At 43.8% G+C, this 17231-nt stretch overlaps 2 protein-coding genes across 4 annotated transcripts in view; one reads left to right on the forward strand and one right to left on the reverse strand.

The window, feature by feature from the left end:
• Window positions 1–17231, reverse strand: part of NCAPD2 (non-SMC condensin I complex subunit D2) — a 74385-nt gene that overhangs the window by 17975 nt on the left and 39179 nt on the right. For both annotated transcript variants that reach the window (XM_089663010.1, XM_089663009.1), the window contains exons 17-25: window positions 16058–16142; window positions 15843–15976; window positions 15627–15759; window positions 12222–12306; window positions 7045–7194; window positions 4868–5043; window positions 2314–2419; window positions 2092–2215; window positions 1856–2011 (exon numbers count right to left, since the gene is read on the reverse strand). In XM_089663010.1, coding sequence (XP_089519136.1) covers window positions 1856–2011; window positions 2092–2215; window positions 2314–2419; window positions 4868–5043; window positions 7045–7194; window positions 12222–12306; window positions 15627–15759; window positions 15843–15976; window positions 16058–16142 — 1149 coding nt within the window. The remainder of the gene's footprint in view (window positions 1–1855; window positions 2012–2091; window positions 2216–2313; window positions 2420–4867; window positions 5044–7044; window positions 7195–12221; window positions 12307–15626; window positions 15760–15842; window positions 15977–16057; window positions 16143–17231) is intronic.
• LOC149435103 (uncharacterized) overlaps window positions 1–17231 on the forward strand; it is a 70854-nt gene that overhangs the window by 2397 nt on the left and 51226 nt on the right. The window lies entirely within an intron of this gene.

Here is a 17231-nt window from a genome sequence, read left to right on the forward strand (position 1 = left end):
GAACATGTGACAGAATACCAATACAATGCAAAACATGAGGGGATCGAGGGCCCTGCTCTTTCGAGCTTACAATCTAGTTCAAGTATTACAATGTACAACTGGTACTAAAATTGTATAGAGGGCAGTCATCTAGGGTCCAATTCATGCATCCTCCCTAAATAAATGGCCTGTAAGCTACCAATCATTCTTGTTAGGGAAATCAAAATTGGTGGGGGCGGGCGAAGATTAACACACACACACGGTATTGGGGACGCTGCCTTCCCGGGGGCGTCTTTGCGCAGGGGCTACATTAACTACTGCCCTTCTTTGGGTGTTTAAATCGCTGGGTGATGTGGACACCTCCTATTTACCTCTATAGGTATATTTATACCGTGTGTTTTGATATGGGACATTAGTCTGATGAACCTCCATAGGAACCGCATCAGCTCTTACATAAGAGGAGGTTTAAGAACCCCTAGAGGGGCACATCTAAAAAGGAACCATGAATATCTGAATGCAATTTATAGAGACTTCCATAATATTTTTTTGGACTTCATCATCATTATCCATATATGAATGCTCTTCACTTCACCAGTGGGAATTGATCAGGTTTTCACTATGGTAAATTCACTATATTAATATATGAGCAACGCTTATGTATCAATTCACTGGATTTTTTATTCATTTTAGAAAACTTTACAATTACAAATCCAGCTCTTTGGATTATTTTCCACCATTTCTGGTTACACAAGAATATCCATACCTACAAGATATGGTACACTCACACAGAAGGTAATGAGATGATTATTAATCACCCAATTAACCTGCATATGTGCATCCTACTAGGCTGAAATGATGACAAGCAATTTGATTCTTCTGAATTCGTGATTATCCACAATTTATACCTAGGAACCTTTCATACATTTTTTGATGTTCATTAAGGAACAGTTAAAAGAGGAGAATGAGTTTACTAGGTCATCAAGTATGGCAATTTCATCTGATGAACACAGAAGAATCCCTACAGCCTCGTATTGATTACTTTTACCCATACAGCCATCTTGAAGATGCCGAACGGTTCTTTATTTTAATTCTTTGAGTTTAAAACATGATTGTACCATGTTCACCATGTCTATCTTTTCTACGATCTAGGAGATCAAATAAATTCAACATTGCATTCACCAATGTAATGATAGATTACTCAGCTGCGATTTCTCCTGCGCTCTAGGGCCCAGACCGGCGGCAAATAGATGGAACCAACACCAGGAAGGTAGGAAGAAGGCATAGCCTTCGAAACGCATCAGGTATATTGAGTGTCTACCCCCATGATGGGATTCGCGCTGGCTTTGTCCCTTTGAGGACTACATGCCTGATTTTATTCGCTGTTTGTGAGTACCTATCTTCTATTAATAAATTATGTTACTGAGGTAATGCGCAAGGTTGGTGCGCTTCTTGTTTTTTGTTTCACTTTGTGATAGATTACTCCGCATAGGAATATAAACCATCTTTTAGGCAGGTTTGCACTAGTCAACTGCCATTTTGTTTTTCATAGTATTGCTGGGTTTACAATCCACACTTAAATTAGAAGTGAGTCGGAGATATTAGAAGGATATATTCGATAAATATGGCAATTTTTTTCTTATTATCTTTACCTCCTATTTACCATCTGGTTTTAAGGTCCTCTCAGACTTTAGAAAGGGAGTGACGTAAGGGGACAGTAGGTGGCCAATCAGAATGTGGATTAGTGCCCCCTACACCTGGAGGGTGAGGGATCTGGAAGGGGGGACTTAGGAAAGTATAACTTGCGTTTCCAGGTAAGGGGGAGAAAAAGAAAAAAAAAAAAAACAAACCCAAAAACAAATTTATGGTTCTGGTTTACCTTGCATAGAGGTGCGGAGTCCACGGTTCAATGAGATTCGGGAAGCGGATGCTGAGATCTCCCAGAGCAATCATGATATTAGAGCGGACAGCAGGCAAAGATGACTTCTCCAGGAGAGTAAAAATAAGACGCAGGTGGGAGTCACAGAAATCGGAGCTGGAGAGGTGGTAGAACACGATTATAGAGCCATTCAGAAAAATATAGAATAAAAAGGCAACAGAATTCCCTAACCTTACCTGATCATCATAAACTTAGTGAGGGCAAGAGTGGCAGCTGTGCACAGGACAGGATCGCTGTCTTTTCCAGAATTCTTACACACCTTGAGCACCAGAGGCAGGAATGCAGAGAGACATTGTTGGGCTAAGGGATGACAAAATATGAGGTCACCGAGCTTATCAATTTCTACACACCACCTTCAGACAGACAGACTTGTAAACAAAACCAAATCGAACACTTACTATTCAGAAGTTCATTTTCACAAATCTTTTGGATGAGTTCAGCATCTGCATCATCAGCAGACACACCGACCAGCCCCATGTCTTCTTCTCCCATACTCTCATTGCCCTGAAGGGACACAGCACAGGACGACAGACATTTTCTACCAGGTTCAGGACTATTCTATTACAAGTCTTTACAGGCAAAACACTTCTTTTGATGAATTTAGGACTTTCACACATTTAGCAGTTTGTTAACCAGAACCACTGCGTGTAACTCAAGTGACGGACTTCGTCACAAATTGGGTACCGGAGGTATGGCATGAAGGAAGAGCCCCACCATAAACCCTACTTAGGAGCAATGGAAGAACTCTTTGGACATCCTGAAGGAGGGAAAAACAGGAGCAATATGTTCACCCAAAAACTCCCAAGTCGGACAGGATAAGAACCAGGAAATTTAACCTTTAGTTCTTTAATCACTTCCTGTCCGGCCCATGTACATAAACGGCCAGACGGGAGCAAGGCAGGTGGGGTTGCCGTTCATAAATGGCGCCCGCATTTTCAGTCTGTGCGCTCTCTGGGAGCGCGTGGCACCGTAATCCAGTGCCCTATTGCTGTACAGGACCTCTGTGTGAGGACTTAATCATGTGATCACTGATTGGCCAATCAGTGATCACATGAATAGTACACAAGATGTCACTTCCTGACATCATTGCCTACTACTTGTGAATAGCCCTGTACCATGTGATCTGTGATCATTCACAGATTTCACAACAGCCTTGTACCATGTGACAAGCTGTGGCCAATCACAGCTCACACAGTATTTCTCAATGGCTGCAGGAATGCAGCCAGAGAGGAGAAATGATTGCTTTTACAGCCCTTTATGGGTGTAAAAGCAATCCGTGTAAAAAAAGAAAAAAAAAATCTTCACCCCCAAGTAGTACAGTGTCACTATGGTGATACTGTCACCCTAGCAGTACAGTATGTTAAAAAAAAAAAAAAGTAAAAAAATTTTGAAAATTTGGTTATCTAATTTAGGTTTTTTTTTTTTTTTTTTACTAAAAAGATAGCGGAATACATTTTGGCCAAGATTTATGAAAAAAGATTTGCAAAATTTTATAAGAAACACTTTCTAAATCTTTGGACTTTCATTTATATAGCAAAAAAATAAAAATCCCAGTTGTGAATAAACACCAAAATAAAGTTTTATCTGTCTCAAAAAAATGCTAAAAAATTCATATGGGTACAGTGTTGCATGACCGCGCAATTGTCAAAGTGTGACAGTGGTGAAAGTTGAAAATTGGCCTGGGCAGGAAGGGGGTAAAAAAAAAAAAATAAGAAAAAGTGTCCGGATTTGAAAGTGGTTAAGTGAAACAAAAGCTATTGGTGGCTTAGCCAAAGAAAGTACAACTCTTGTTGACTGATATGACCCAGTGCCTTCAAAACTTGACCATGCAGAGAGCAGGAGTTCCTAATTTCCAAGCGGCCTTTTTGCTCCCAGTCATATCGAGTTTAGAGGCAAAAGTGTAAAATTTCCAGACCAGCAATGCCAGCTTACATGTTTCAGTACAGGCTTCCTTTAATATTGTTTATTCCTATATTAACCCCTTGCCTACCGGGCACTTCTACCCCTTTCCTGCCCAGACCAATTTTCAGCACTGTCGCACTTTGAATGAATTGCGTGGTCATGCAACACTGTACCCATATGAAATGTTTATCATTCTTTTCCCACACAAAATAGAGCTTTCTTTGGTGGTATTTAATTGCTGCTGGGTGTTTTATTTTTTGCGCTATAAACAAACAGCAACAAAAATGTAAAAAAAGTGTGTTTCTATTATAAAGTTTTGCAAACCGGTCATTTTTCTCCTTCACCGATGTGCTTGAGGCTGCACTGATGGGTGGCACTGCTGGGCACTCAGTGCTCTGATGATCGGCGCCGATCACTTCTGTAACAATTGCCGGTCATCCGCAGTACTTTCCTCATGCTGCGACAGTGCGAGCAAAGTGCAGCCGATCACCGGCAATTGTATTTACCCGGTGATCTGCGGTGTCATTGGACACAGCTGATCACGTGGTGAAAAGCTGCTGTGATTGGCCATTTACCGCATCACGTGATCAGCTGCGTCTGTAGGACAAAGCAATCACCGGTGGTGCCTGGTGTGCGCTGCTGGGGGGCGCGTTTTGGCATGACGTCCACGGACATCGTCCCAGAACTAGACAACCGCGTTATAGCCGTCTTTCGGCTATAGCACAGTAGGGAAGAGGTTAAAGTTATCTAGCTTTGATTAGTGTGTGTGGAAGTGTTAGCTCAATTTTTTTCTCCATCGCCATCAGTTTGCATTGGTCACTAACTGTTCTACCAAGAAAGAAATTTTAGAGATCTCAGAACAAGGGGAGAAGGGAAATTTCAATGCAGGAAAAATGTTCTAAATACAAAAGTTATAAGAGAAGAATTTCCCCTCACCTGTGTCTGAGGTGATAAAAAGCAAACCAACAGGAGGTTCTAATCCTCTCACACTGCACAAGACTAGAAATCCTGATGGCTGGCGTTTTGCATTGTACACCCTCCAGCACTTACCTTAGACTTTCTCCGCTTGTTCTTTCCCAATTTCTCAGCTTCCTGTTCCTCCTTCAACAGCCTATGCCTCCTGAGCTCTGCACTGACAGTGCACTCCAGATGTACCACCAGATGTAAGGCCACATCTCCAGCTAGAGACAGCAGATGGGTGAGGAGGAAAGCAGGAATGACAGACTCTAAAGAAAGAAGACAATAAAAACCAGCTTAACTGCCTGGTGTCCACATGAACTGCTAAAAGCGCAAACGAAGCTGCGCTGCATTTTCCATATAATAAACAAAAAAAAAAAAAAAAAAAAAAAAAAAAAAAAAAAAAATCACACACGACAGGTATTACATAAACACTAATGACTGATTTATTTCACAACTACTGTAACTCCCTCATCAGCTTACCTCACCGCAGGCTATCCCCGCTTCAGTCTATCTTGAATGCTGCGGCCAGACTCTTCCACCTTACTAACCGCTCCGTATCCACCACCCCTCTTTGCCAATCCCTCCACTGGCTTCAGATTGCCCAACGGATAAAATTCAAAATACTAACATTGACGTATACAGCTGTTCATAATACTGCCCCAAACTACATCACCGACCTGGTATCCAAATACCACCCAACACGCACACTCCGCTCCTCACAAGACCTCCTACTCTCTATTTCCCTGGTCTCCTCCTCCCATGCCTGTCTCCATGGCTTCCCCCATCCTCTGGAACACCCTACTCCAATCCATCAGGCTATCACCTACCCTCCTCACCTTTAGGCACACTCTGAAAATCTCTTCAGGGAAGCCTACCCCACCCTCACCTAATTGCCGACCTCCTCCACTCTTCCTACCACTCCATCCCCCACAGCTATTTCCTCCTGTACCACTATCCCCTCCCTCCTAGATTGTAAGCTGCAAGGAGCAGGGCCCTCGAACCCCTCGTGTATTGTATTGTCATTGTACTGTCTCCCATTATAAAGTTATAATGTACAGCGCTGAGCAAACTGTTGGCGCTATATGAATCCTATATAATAATAATTTCACAAGTGTTTACTCTATATTCAGACCAAGCTGCCCGTAACCAGAAAAAGTACAATAGCTATTGAAGTTTTTTTCACACCCATTTCTCAGTACAACAAAAGAGACCCTCCCAACGGACTTTTGAACACGCAACTCAATGCTGTTTAAAATTTTAGTCCAAACTGCTTAGACAGTCCTTTAAAGTGGTTGTAAAGACTGAAGGATTTTTACCTACTTGCATTCCTATGCATGAAGGTAAAAAAAAAAAAACTAAACAAAGACCCTTTTGTGTGCAGCAGCCCCCCTAATACTCAGCTGAGCCCCATCACGATCCGGCGAAAGTCTCAGCTTGCTGCCTCATTTGGCTGAGACATTAGCTCACTAGCTGTGATTGACAGCAGTGAAAGACAATGAGAAGAGAGAGGGGGAGAGTCAAACAGCAGCTCCATGTGTGAATGGACACACAGGGTAGTGGCTTGGAAGGCACCTGCTTGAGTGCCCCCATAGCAAGCAGTTTACTCTGGAGGCACCCAAGAGGGAGGAGCCAGAAGTGCTGATGGTGGACCCACAGAAGAGGATCAGGGCTACTCTGTGTAAAACCATTGCACAGAACAGGTAGTTTTTTTTTTTAAATTTAAACTGAGCCTTTATCACTTTAAAAGAATGCGCCTGTACCTGACTGGACATATTTTTTGTGGGATCCTAAAACTGCATAACTGGTGTGTTGTAAAAAGTATTTAGACAGATTCCTACAGGATCAACTTCACAAACTATGTTCTTGAGTAACTGCAGCAACGGGTATTGAAAATATAAAAAACACCCTTTAAATTCACGCCTCTATCCCTGTCCATTGTTGGACAGCTTGGATTCAGGTCTATAGAAAATCCTAACCCAATCCCAGAAGTCCTTGAGTCATTGGGATTAAAAATGAACCCCCATTCTTGGTTGCTTGCAGACTTGGGTGGTCTCTTGGGTTTGTTTGTGGTCATGGGAGGTAGATTGGGGGGTTGGGGGGGAGAATAAACACTGTATTTGAAATCCACTAAATGCTATCTTGCACATGTACTGGCTACTGAGGGTATGATTTAAAAACAAATTTAAAAAAAAAAAAAAAAAAAAAAAAAGGCGGATTTCGCTGAGCAGAGGCCCCATCTCACAACTTTCCTTACATCATCCTCTTACCTTCTTGGTTGTTCAGCTCTTGCAAAACTTGCTGGCTACATCTTTGTAACAATTCAGCACAGATTTCCTCCGGCTCTTCTGCCATTTCATAGACCAACCTCACAGCAGTCTCTTTGAAGGGCAACCAGTACGGGTTCTGATGGGCGATCCCTGACATAGATGAAAGCAGATTTAGGAGCACATCAACCAGATACAATCCTGTATTAAAAGTATAGCGACAAGAACTCATTTTGATTTCTTGAAAAGAACACCGGGGTTGGAGGGATTGAGGGGGGTCTACTACCACCACACAGTGTTTTGAGGACTCATAGAAAATGTACATTTTGCTCAAATTAGCTGATTATTCACATGCAGCAACCCATTCTAAAATTCTGGCCATGTTCTAAGCCACAGTCAGGAGTGCCCACAGTTTATCTTCCAAAGTTGAAATCTGCTCCATTGTCAAGAAAAAAAAAAAAAAAAACACCACACTTGGCAATTACGAATACTTACCTTTCCAGCAAGTCCAAAAACTTCACTAGGTTTAAGAGCCATGGCTGCCGATGACAGTTCTGGGTGTTTTGTATAGCATATTTACTGCTGTGTGCCCTGGTTGCTTCTACTGGCTGTTACATCACTGCTGAGCCATGAAGTGTTGTGGTAGTCAATGGGAGAGCCACAGTACCCAGCAGAAGACATGCTGTCCAACACAATTGAAAAAGGAAAAGAGAAAAAAAATAAAAAAAAATAAATAAAAAAAAGAAAAAAAAAAAACAGGGAAAATAGGAGACAGAAAGATAGTGAAAAAGGAAAAAAAAAAACAAAAAAAAAAAAAAACGGGGAAAATAGGAGGAAGGAAGGAAGAAAGTTTCCCCCTACTCAGCACAGCTGCAGTTTTGTGCAAGTGTCCTCCGGTGGTGGATTTGCCTCTGAAAGTCTATATGAAAATCTGTTTGGACTTAATCTATGGATTTAACCATCCATTTCCATACGATGGATACAAATGGAGAAACAGAAAAAGGGTGCACCGACCTAGTGCATTATCGTTTAAAATAATTTAATTGAACAAAAAAGAAGTATCATACTCACAATGGACATAACACAGGCATGTCAAACTGAACAAGATGTATGATCCAAACAACATCTGAGTCCATACGATGGAACCCTGGATGACCAACTTCTAACGCGTTTCGAGGACACAACCTCTTCCTCAGAGCCAACACTACAGGAGTCTGCACTTCTCTTTATACAATTTACTAAATGGTAACAAAAGGGCTGTATCAGAACCACCTGAAGGCGGAGCCTGACATCACATGACCCGGTCATATAAAGAGAAGTGCAGACTCCTGTAGTGTTGGCTCTGAGGAAGAGGTTGTGTCCTCGAAACGCGTTAGCCAGTTGGTCATCCAGGGTTCCATCGTATGGACTCAGATGTTGTTTGGATCATACATCTTGTTCAGTTTGACATGCCTGGGTTATTATGTCCATTGTGAGTATGATACCCATTTTGTTTCTTCAATTAAATTATTTTAAATGATAATGCACTAGGTCGGTGCGCCCTTTTTCTGTTTCTCCACTTGTATCCAGTGTATTTGGACCACCCCGGTCTGTTGAGGGCAGCAAGCAGTGCATATTCCAGAACATTCCTATTGGGTCTACTGAGTCCTTTCCTAGCGCAGGAGTAAAGTGTTTGTTGTGTTGGATTATCCATTTCCATACACCTTTGTGAGGGAAGAGGGCTTTATCCAGAATAATCACCTATGGCCTTGGGGCCCAGAGGATCAATACCCAGATCCTGCAGCAAGAGATCGGGGGCAGGTCTAATGTTACCAGTTAGCACTGGATTCTGCAAGCAGCGCTAACCAGAATACATAATATCTGGTACCAAAATGATTGCAGATTGCTCAATGGGTCCATAGTATCTGGTACCAAACGATTGCAGATTGCTCAATGGGTCCATAGCTGTGGACTAAAGGAGTTGGTATCCCTGAAAGCCGAGTTCTGCTCACACTGTAAAAAAAAAAAATGTCAGCAGCTACAAAAACTGTAGCTGCTGACTTTTAAAAAAACAGCCACTCGCTTGTGGTGTCCTCCACCGCAGCCCGTTTCACTGGCCGTCCTGTGTTCCAGTCGCTGGCATCTTCAGTGTGGGCACCCGGCTGTGACAGCTTGCGGCTTCACAGCCGGGTGCCCACTGCGCATGTGCAAGTAGCGCTGCACCTCCTGAATAGCCCGGTCTTCTGGGACCTGTCATGTGTTCCTGAAGATTACGGGGAGGGAGGCTAGGAGGACAACTTCCGCTTCCGATCACTTAAGCGATCGCCACAGAAGTGGGAGCGGGTACCTGTCAATTTTGGATACCCACTCCCCAAAAGCTGCCAATCCTTACGGAGGAACGGAACGGGGGACCAATCTTAAAAAGCGGAACTTCCCTTTTTGGGTGGAACTCTGCTTTAAAGTCGGGGTTGCCTGTTGCTATTCCTTTGGGATGGCCCTCTTTTCCTCCAGAGCTGAAGGAGAAGGTATCATTGGACCATCCTGTGGTCAAGGATGTTGGGGTGGAAAGAGAAGGGAGAACCTGCTGAGGATCAGGCGTTCTCCTTAGGAGTCCTCAAGAGGCTCAGGGTTCAGGACTGTCACAGACACAGAGGACCAGTGTTGGTTTTTGGCAGATGCGGTCAGAAAACAATGTCACTTCCAGAAACCACTTCTGTGAAGATCACTAGATTTGGGTGCTGGCAGCTGCTTAAACTTGCCAAATCTTTTCCTGTGCATCGTCCTTTGGATGAGCCAATTGGCATACATCACTTCTGCAACGAAGAGGTTTCTGCCTACTAAGCAGTTTGCAGCAATACCCTATGGGGGAGTTCTCCAGCCGTAAAGCTGGCCATGTCCTACCTGAACAAGCCACTACTGGGTCCAGGGAGGAAAGATTCTGGGCTTTAGGGTAGATATGGATAAGAGGTTCAAGTCCTCTTTAGGGCCATATCGCCTTGGTGGGACAAGCCCAGCAGCTGATGGTGGTCTGCCAAGTGCTCAAAGTATGGACAAAATATATACTCCAGTCCAGCTAATCTGATCATGGTGATCCTGTAATTTGACAGTGGAGAACCTTGAAATTCTCAGTGGATGTTTTGAAGGATTCCATTCGGCAGCTCTCTAGGCTAGGCGATGTCAGTACATATGAGCAGAATCCCGTGGCTCAAATGCTGATTTGCTGAATTTCGCTGCAAGAAGCATAGTCAACCAACTCGTCCTGGAGGGGGGAAGTTTTCACAGCTTCAACCCAAAGCCCTTTACGGTTCCAAAACCAAGTCAATTGGCCTATACTAGAGTTCAAAGGGTCTCAAAAAATTATTGGGAGTGCATAAGTCTAGGATGAAGTCCACCCAGCTCATTATTGCTTCACGTCAGTAAGAGGACTTCATGGAGTCTGTGCATATCAAGCATGCCTACCTGCACATCGCACTGTTTTGCCAACCGATTTCGGGGCGTTAACATACACACCTGCAGCGGTTCGCATGAACGCGGGTGCGGTTATGATGCAGTGCAGAATTCGTACAGAAACTGGTGCAAATTCTGCACTGCATCAGTGTGAACCCAGGCTCAGTCTGATCTGCAATTTCCTCTGGCCGTGAGTACTCTTTCTCCAAAATGTTGAACACTTAAAGCCTACACCCTCTCAGCCCCCTCCCAGTCCCCGTTGTACAACGCTGTAAAGTACAACCCTGTAAAGTACAACCCTGTAAAGTACAACCCTGTAAAGTACAACCCTGTAAAGTACAACCCTGTAAAGTACAACCCTGTAAAGTACAACCCTGTAAAGTACAACCCTGTAAAGTACAACCCTGTAAAGTACAACCCTGTAAAGTACAACCCTGTAAAGTACAACCCTGTAAAGTAAACACTTTAAGGATCATATTTCTGCCTTAGACAGTCTTTCCAGAGGATTATTACATTTAATTCCTTGGTAACAGCAATCGTTCAAGGAATCATGCAGATTGTGCTGCCTGTCCGGTCCCCATGGTTCCTTAAAGCAATAGTAAGCTGCTGCTTTTCGGTTGGGGGGGGGGGGGAATTTACAGGTAAGCCAAAAATACTTTTGCATTGTGTGCCTCTCCATTTTCTTATTCTGACAGAGGTGCTTTTAAAACAAACGAGACCTATGAAAACAATCCTTTCACCCATTTTAACCGCCTCCCGCCCACCATATAGTAATATGATGGACGCAAGATGGTTCTCTCGTTCTGGGAGGACGTCATATGACGTCCTCCCATTCTCATTGCGCATGCGCGGCTCAGGGAGCTCGGCAATCGGCGGTGCGCTGTGTCCCTCGGACACAGTGGACCACCAATCGCAGAAAGAGCCGAAGATGTTGGCTCGGTCATCTGATCAGCTGTGTCCAATCACAGCTGATCACATGTAAACAGGGAAATGCCGGTTATCGGCATTTCTCTCCTCTCGAGCCGTCAGGCTGACAGAGGAGGAGTCGGTAATCGGCTTTCCGCGGAGGGGACATGTACACTGATCATCAGGGCACTGATGATTAGTGTAGCCCCAGCAGTGCCTTGTGCCAGATATCAGTGCCATATATCAGTGCCCATCAGTGATGCCTGTCAGTGCTTATCAGTGCCACCTACCAGTGCCTCCTCATCAGTGCCACCTATCACTGCAGCCTCATTAGCGCACATCAGTGAAGGAGAAAAATCACTTATTTACAAAATTTTATAACAAAAACAAAGACATTTTTTTTCAAAATGTTCAGTGGTTTTTGGTGTAAGAAAAAATAAAAAACCCAGCGGTGATTAAAATACCACCAAAATAAAGCTCTGTCACAAAAAAATGATAAAAATTTCATATGGGTACAGTGTTACATGACCGCGCAATTGTCAAAGTGCAACAGCGCTAAAAGCTGGAAAATGGCCTGGGCAGGAAGGGGGTATAAGTGCCCGGTAGGCAAGGGGTTAAAATAGAAGACAGGAACCAAACGCTACGCTATTATTGGCTACTGAGACTCGACTATTTGATGGAGGGGGGACACTAGGCACCTTGTGGTTCCAGTTAAAATAAAATTTAAGTAAAAGTTTAAAAAGTCTGTCAAGAACGCCTTCAATAACACAACACCCCCCCCCCCCCCACACCACCACGGGACCGCAGAACTGAGTTATATTTATGCAGTTGAAAAATTCAAGCCTTACCTCCCACAACAGCTTCTTTCAGATTTTGGAAGAGACAATGGTCATTCGGAAGGCGTAAGGGTGCTGATTTTTTACCAAGGGGCGACTGCAAAGAAAGAAAGAAAAAAAAAAAAAAAAAAAAAAAAAAAAAAAATCTAAAATTATCCGATTTCCCTGTTAAATCTTATGGGAAGATCACTGCTGAAATAAATGGGTTGCCATCAGTCTATCAGGTCGATTTTCAAAAATTAAGAAAAAAAAAAAAAAAAAAAAAAAAAAAAAAAAAACACACAAACAAAATCCCTCTTTGATTCCACTGAACAACAATGGAATCTTAAAGTGGAGCTCCACAGGTACCCGCTTCCACCACCTAGGCGACTGGAAGTGGAAATTCTCCTCCCCCAGTCCCAGAAGACCATTCACAATGTGGCTCACGAATGCACAGTGGGCGTGTCAGCGCCAGGATAGGTGGCTGGGATGAGGACACCGCAGGATCCTGGGACAGGTGGAGGGGCCATTTGTTAATAGCCAGAAGCTACAGTTTCTGTAGCTGCTGACTTTTTTTTTTTTAAACACAGAAGACTGGAGCTCCTCTTTAAAAGGCCACCAGTTAAGGAAAAGTTCACCATTAAAGCAGAGCTCCATTCAAAAGGGGAAGTGTTTTCCTGTACAACAAAGTCAAATTACAGTCATCCCCAGCAATACGTACATTCACAGGTTTTGCTTTGGTGAGGAAGGGATTCCATTGGCACGTCTCCTAAAATGGGAGCTGATCACATGATTACTGGGCAGAGCAACTACTAAAAGAGCCCCGTTCCAGCACACAGCACTGGAACGGTTTTCTCTGATCCTCTACAAAAGCAAGGAACAGTTTGAGGAAATTATTTGCAGTCTATTAAAATGAATCTAAAAAGCTTTACTCCTGGGGAAGATTAGACTCTCCGTTGTGTTGTAGGTGTCACTTAGATACTGGTACACTTCTTCATATGCTATGGCGTTGTCCTGAGCTTCACCGATACTGGTCCTCTAAATTGAATACCTTTAACTCGATCTGTTCCACGCGAGTGCAACTTGATCCCAAAGTTGCGTTATTGGGTATCATTTCTGAGGATATCCTTCCTGTAGAGATGCACTTGTTGTGGATTAGAACTCTGTATATAGCCTTTAAACTTATCCTTCAAAAATGGGTTTCCCATTGGCCAACAACTTATAGTCCATGGTGTAACGTTACAAATGCTACTTTGAGAAGGGAGGAGCTGACTTATAAGCATAGGGACTGATCTAAGGAAAATATGGTCGCTGTGGCTGGAGTCTCGTGATTCAACATTTCCATCACTATCCATGGGAACGGATGAGCGTTAGATGTGACGGGAGTCATTTTGGGTGGGGGTCCAAGGAGCCCAGCTCACTTTGGAGAGGTGGGGAGACCCCTGTCTCAACTCCCCATATCCCTCTTATGTGTAAGTCACCCTGTGCCTGTTAGGGGTACGGGGTGACCTGTCCTAATATTGGGGTGGGGGGTTGGTGATTGTTTAATGCCATGTGGTAGCATCCCATTGTTCTATTGTGTGTCTTGCTTGGGAGCAAACTATTACTGGATGTATGTGTTTATGTGTATTAGCTTAGTGGGGGGGGGGGGGGGGGGGGGGGTCTCCAGCAGCCCTCCCTCCTGATGGGACTGTCTGCTGGTGTGAAGTTTGAATACCTGTGTGTCTCTTGTTACTCAGTGCAGATTGCCTCTTCTGCAGAGAGGGGGGGGGGGGGAAAAGACTGTCCCCTGAGTGTGTAAAAAGCCAGTTCAATAAAGAGTTCCATGTTCAGACAGACGGGTGTCGTCTAGTTTTGTGTGGTCAGCTGTGGTGTCTGTTGTCGGTGTTTGGACGGGGAAGCGGTAGTCTAACAGAAGTACCCAAGATCAGTCGGTGTCAGTTCCGTTACATTAGATTTCTGCTGTGGTGGGTGCAATGTTACTGCTGTTGAGGGATCCTTAGGATATGATGTGCTAGGATACGGGTTTTACTGGTGATCCTGACCACACTGGTTCTGAGTATCTTATGTGTGTGTACTGCAATTTTGCACGATCTTTGTATATGACAAAAAAAGTTTGTTCTTTGATTTACTGTATATGCCCTATGTCATGGAAATTTTGTATTGTTGGTCGAACTTTAAATGTGTCATATATGAGTGTTATTCATATGTCTCTCGTGTGGCTTCATTAAAGCTCTGAAGGCTGCAATTGGGCCATGCGCATGTACAATGTATGTATTACAGTACTCAGCTCGGTATGGATGAGATGGCGGATCTGCACTTATAGACCGGCGTGTATACCACCACGGCATTCGATGCGAATGCCGCTGGCAGTAGACCACGGGCCTGTATCCACATATCAGCAGCATAGTACCACATGGACTTCGTAACGCAATGCGCAAGCGGTGTGAACTCCACGTGTAGGCTTATGCATATCTTACAACCCATTATCGACCTGAACTGTATCTTGGATGGATGTGTTTTAATAAAGATCGTATCGGGCCCATCCAGGTACAGACTGATATTTCTAGGGGTTGCTTGTACAGGGAATGGACATACTGCTAGGAGCTGGGAAATATGACCTCAGATGGCTCATGGGGGGGAAGGGGAGGAAGTCTGCTGACCTCAGAAGGCTCATGGGAGGAAGGGGAGGAAGTCTGCTGACCTCAGAAGGCTCATGGGAGGAAGGGGAGGAAGTCTGCTGACCTCAGAAGGCTCATGGGGGAGGACCAGTGATAGATAATAGGAAAGGCTATGCTCCAATCGGAATGTACATCCTGTGTATAGGCACTCCCCATTGCATTGTTCGGTGGGAGGGGATTGACTTTATTCATGTGGGGGGCATGTGTGTATTTGTAATAAAACCAAAAGGCTGAGTCTGAAACCGGCCCTTATGTGAATTGCAACGCCAGCCTTAGAGTGTCGTGTGATTATTCTAGGGTAACGGAGCTCCATCACCTACATCTCAACAGAAGCTAAAAGTAGTTGGATGGGCAGGAATCGTGTAGTTTAGCTGCAGTCGTGGTAAGCGAGATTCGCACAGCTTTATGGGGGATTTCTGCGCATCCAACTGCAAGTACTCGCGGTAAGGAGAAATTCGTTAAAGCGAATTTCCAAGACACCTATAACCTCAGTTATTGGGTTTCCCCCCTTTCTTCTTTTGTTGTTTGGACTGTTCATATGACGATCAGCTTGGCGTTTGCTGGTGCTGACATGTTGTTCCATGTCATAGTTTGTTAGTTGATACGTTGTATGACTTGCAAAAATACCAATAAAAACTACTTGATTTAAAAAAAAAAAACAAAAAAAAAACAAAACAAAACACAACAATCAATCTAGAGGGAAATTGTTGCTATGGGTTTCACATCACTCACTACACATTCACAAGTTTAGACCAACCTTTTGGCCATCGGAAATTTTCAAGATGCAGTTGCAGACGTCTTGAGCGAGCCGATAATCCTTCTGCCCATCCTGGGCCAGACCCACCTTCACTAGAGTCTCCAGATTACTGAGCACAACTTCCGGCTGACCCCTGAAAAGCAGTATAGGCCAGTAAGGTTACAGAAAGCGGCTTCTAAAAACACATTGATCAGGGCACATATACCGACGACTTACCGAGCCATCATCCCCAGCATCATGACAGCAGCTTGGCGCTCCAGGTCAGAACAAGGAGACTTGAGAGTAAACTTCTCCCAAAGCAGCTGGGACACGGCAGGGTTGATTTCCCCCTTCTGCACAAACTCCAGAACCTATTGGATTTGACATACAAGTAGAGCTCAACTCAAATGTAACAAAACCCAAAACTAAGCCAAGAAATACTTCATACTCACTATCTCCTCCAAACACTGGATCACTCCGGCAGAAGAGTCAACCATAAGCAGAGAAAGATTTCGTATCAGATTCTGAGCTCTCACCCTACAAGAAAGATTAAATAAAAAAAAATAAATAAATTTGCTGGATTAAAACTATATAGCCAATTATCACCCACAAAAGAAGAGGCCTGGCCCACCACCAGTTCATCTGAGCTTTGTTTTGTTCAACAGATGCCCAAAGAATTTTTCAGGAACAGACACATGCACACCACACTGCACACCGTGGTTCCTTCTGCTGAACCTCAAGTCACTACGGTGTCCTGTAGAAAGGTAAGGGTCAGTAGAAGGAACCAAACCACACTATGGAAAAGCAGAACTACTTCTAGAATGCTGAACCCCAAGTCACTACGGTGTCCTGTAAGGTCAGTAGAAGGAACCAAACCAAACACATGGGCCTATGTCCGCCAGGCAACTTCCTCAGTGAAGGCGGGGGGGGAACGGTGTGTTACTTGGTTACAGAAGCAGATTGTATAGGTCTGATCCGCAGCACCCTTTTTGTTCTACTTTGGAAAAGTGTGGAAAAAAAAGGGGATAGTTTAAGAGGCTGTCCGGTGCATTTTTCTCCACGAAGGGGATACCACCACTGTTGTTGATTATTCCTGGATTAGTGCAGAAGGCCCCCATGGGATGCTGATCTGTTTGGCGTTGAGCGCCTTGGAAGCATGTTGGCCCCTAGGGGGTCGCTGAGTGAGGTTGAGGAGGCAATTTAGCCGGTGGTGGATTTCTTGTCAAGTCGATCACTTTCACCTATCGAATTCATATATTGGACTTTACACGTATTCGTGTATCGTGGACTTTACACCATCTTTTGTGCTCATTCACATTTTTTGTGACAATATTAATGCCATTTATGACAGGTTTGTACTTAATTTTCCATACTTTACTTACATTCCTTTTTGACATTCATGTCATCCATATCTAGTCCTGCACTGGTATGTCACTTTTGGGTTTTTTTATGGATTGTTATACCAGTTTATCTTGCATTTCATTATTTATATATTTTTACCACTTCATTTACATTATTTCCTCCCTTTTCATATGTACAGTTCACTTTTATCACTATGGTACATGTCTTGAGCTGAGGACGTGTCTATTTGTGTTGTTTTCACATATGTTAGTGCACTTGTGTTTA

This window comes from Staurois parvus, unplaced genomic scaffold (assembly GCF_062004578.1).
Source record: "Staurois parvus isolate SC_StPar_1 unplaced genomic scaffold, SC_StPar_1.0 ptg001612l, whole genome shotgun sequence".
NCBI lineage: Eukaryota > Metazoa > Chordata > Amphibia > Anura > Ranidae > Staurois > Staurois parvus.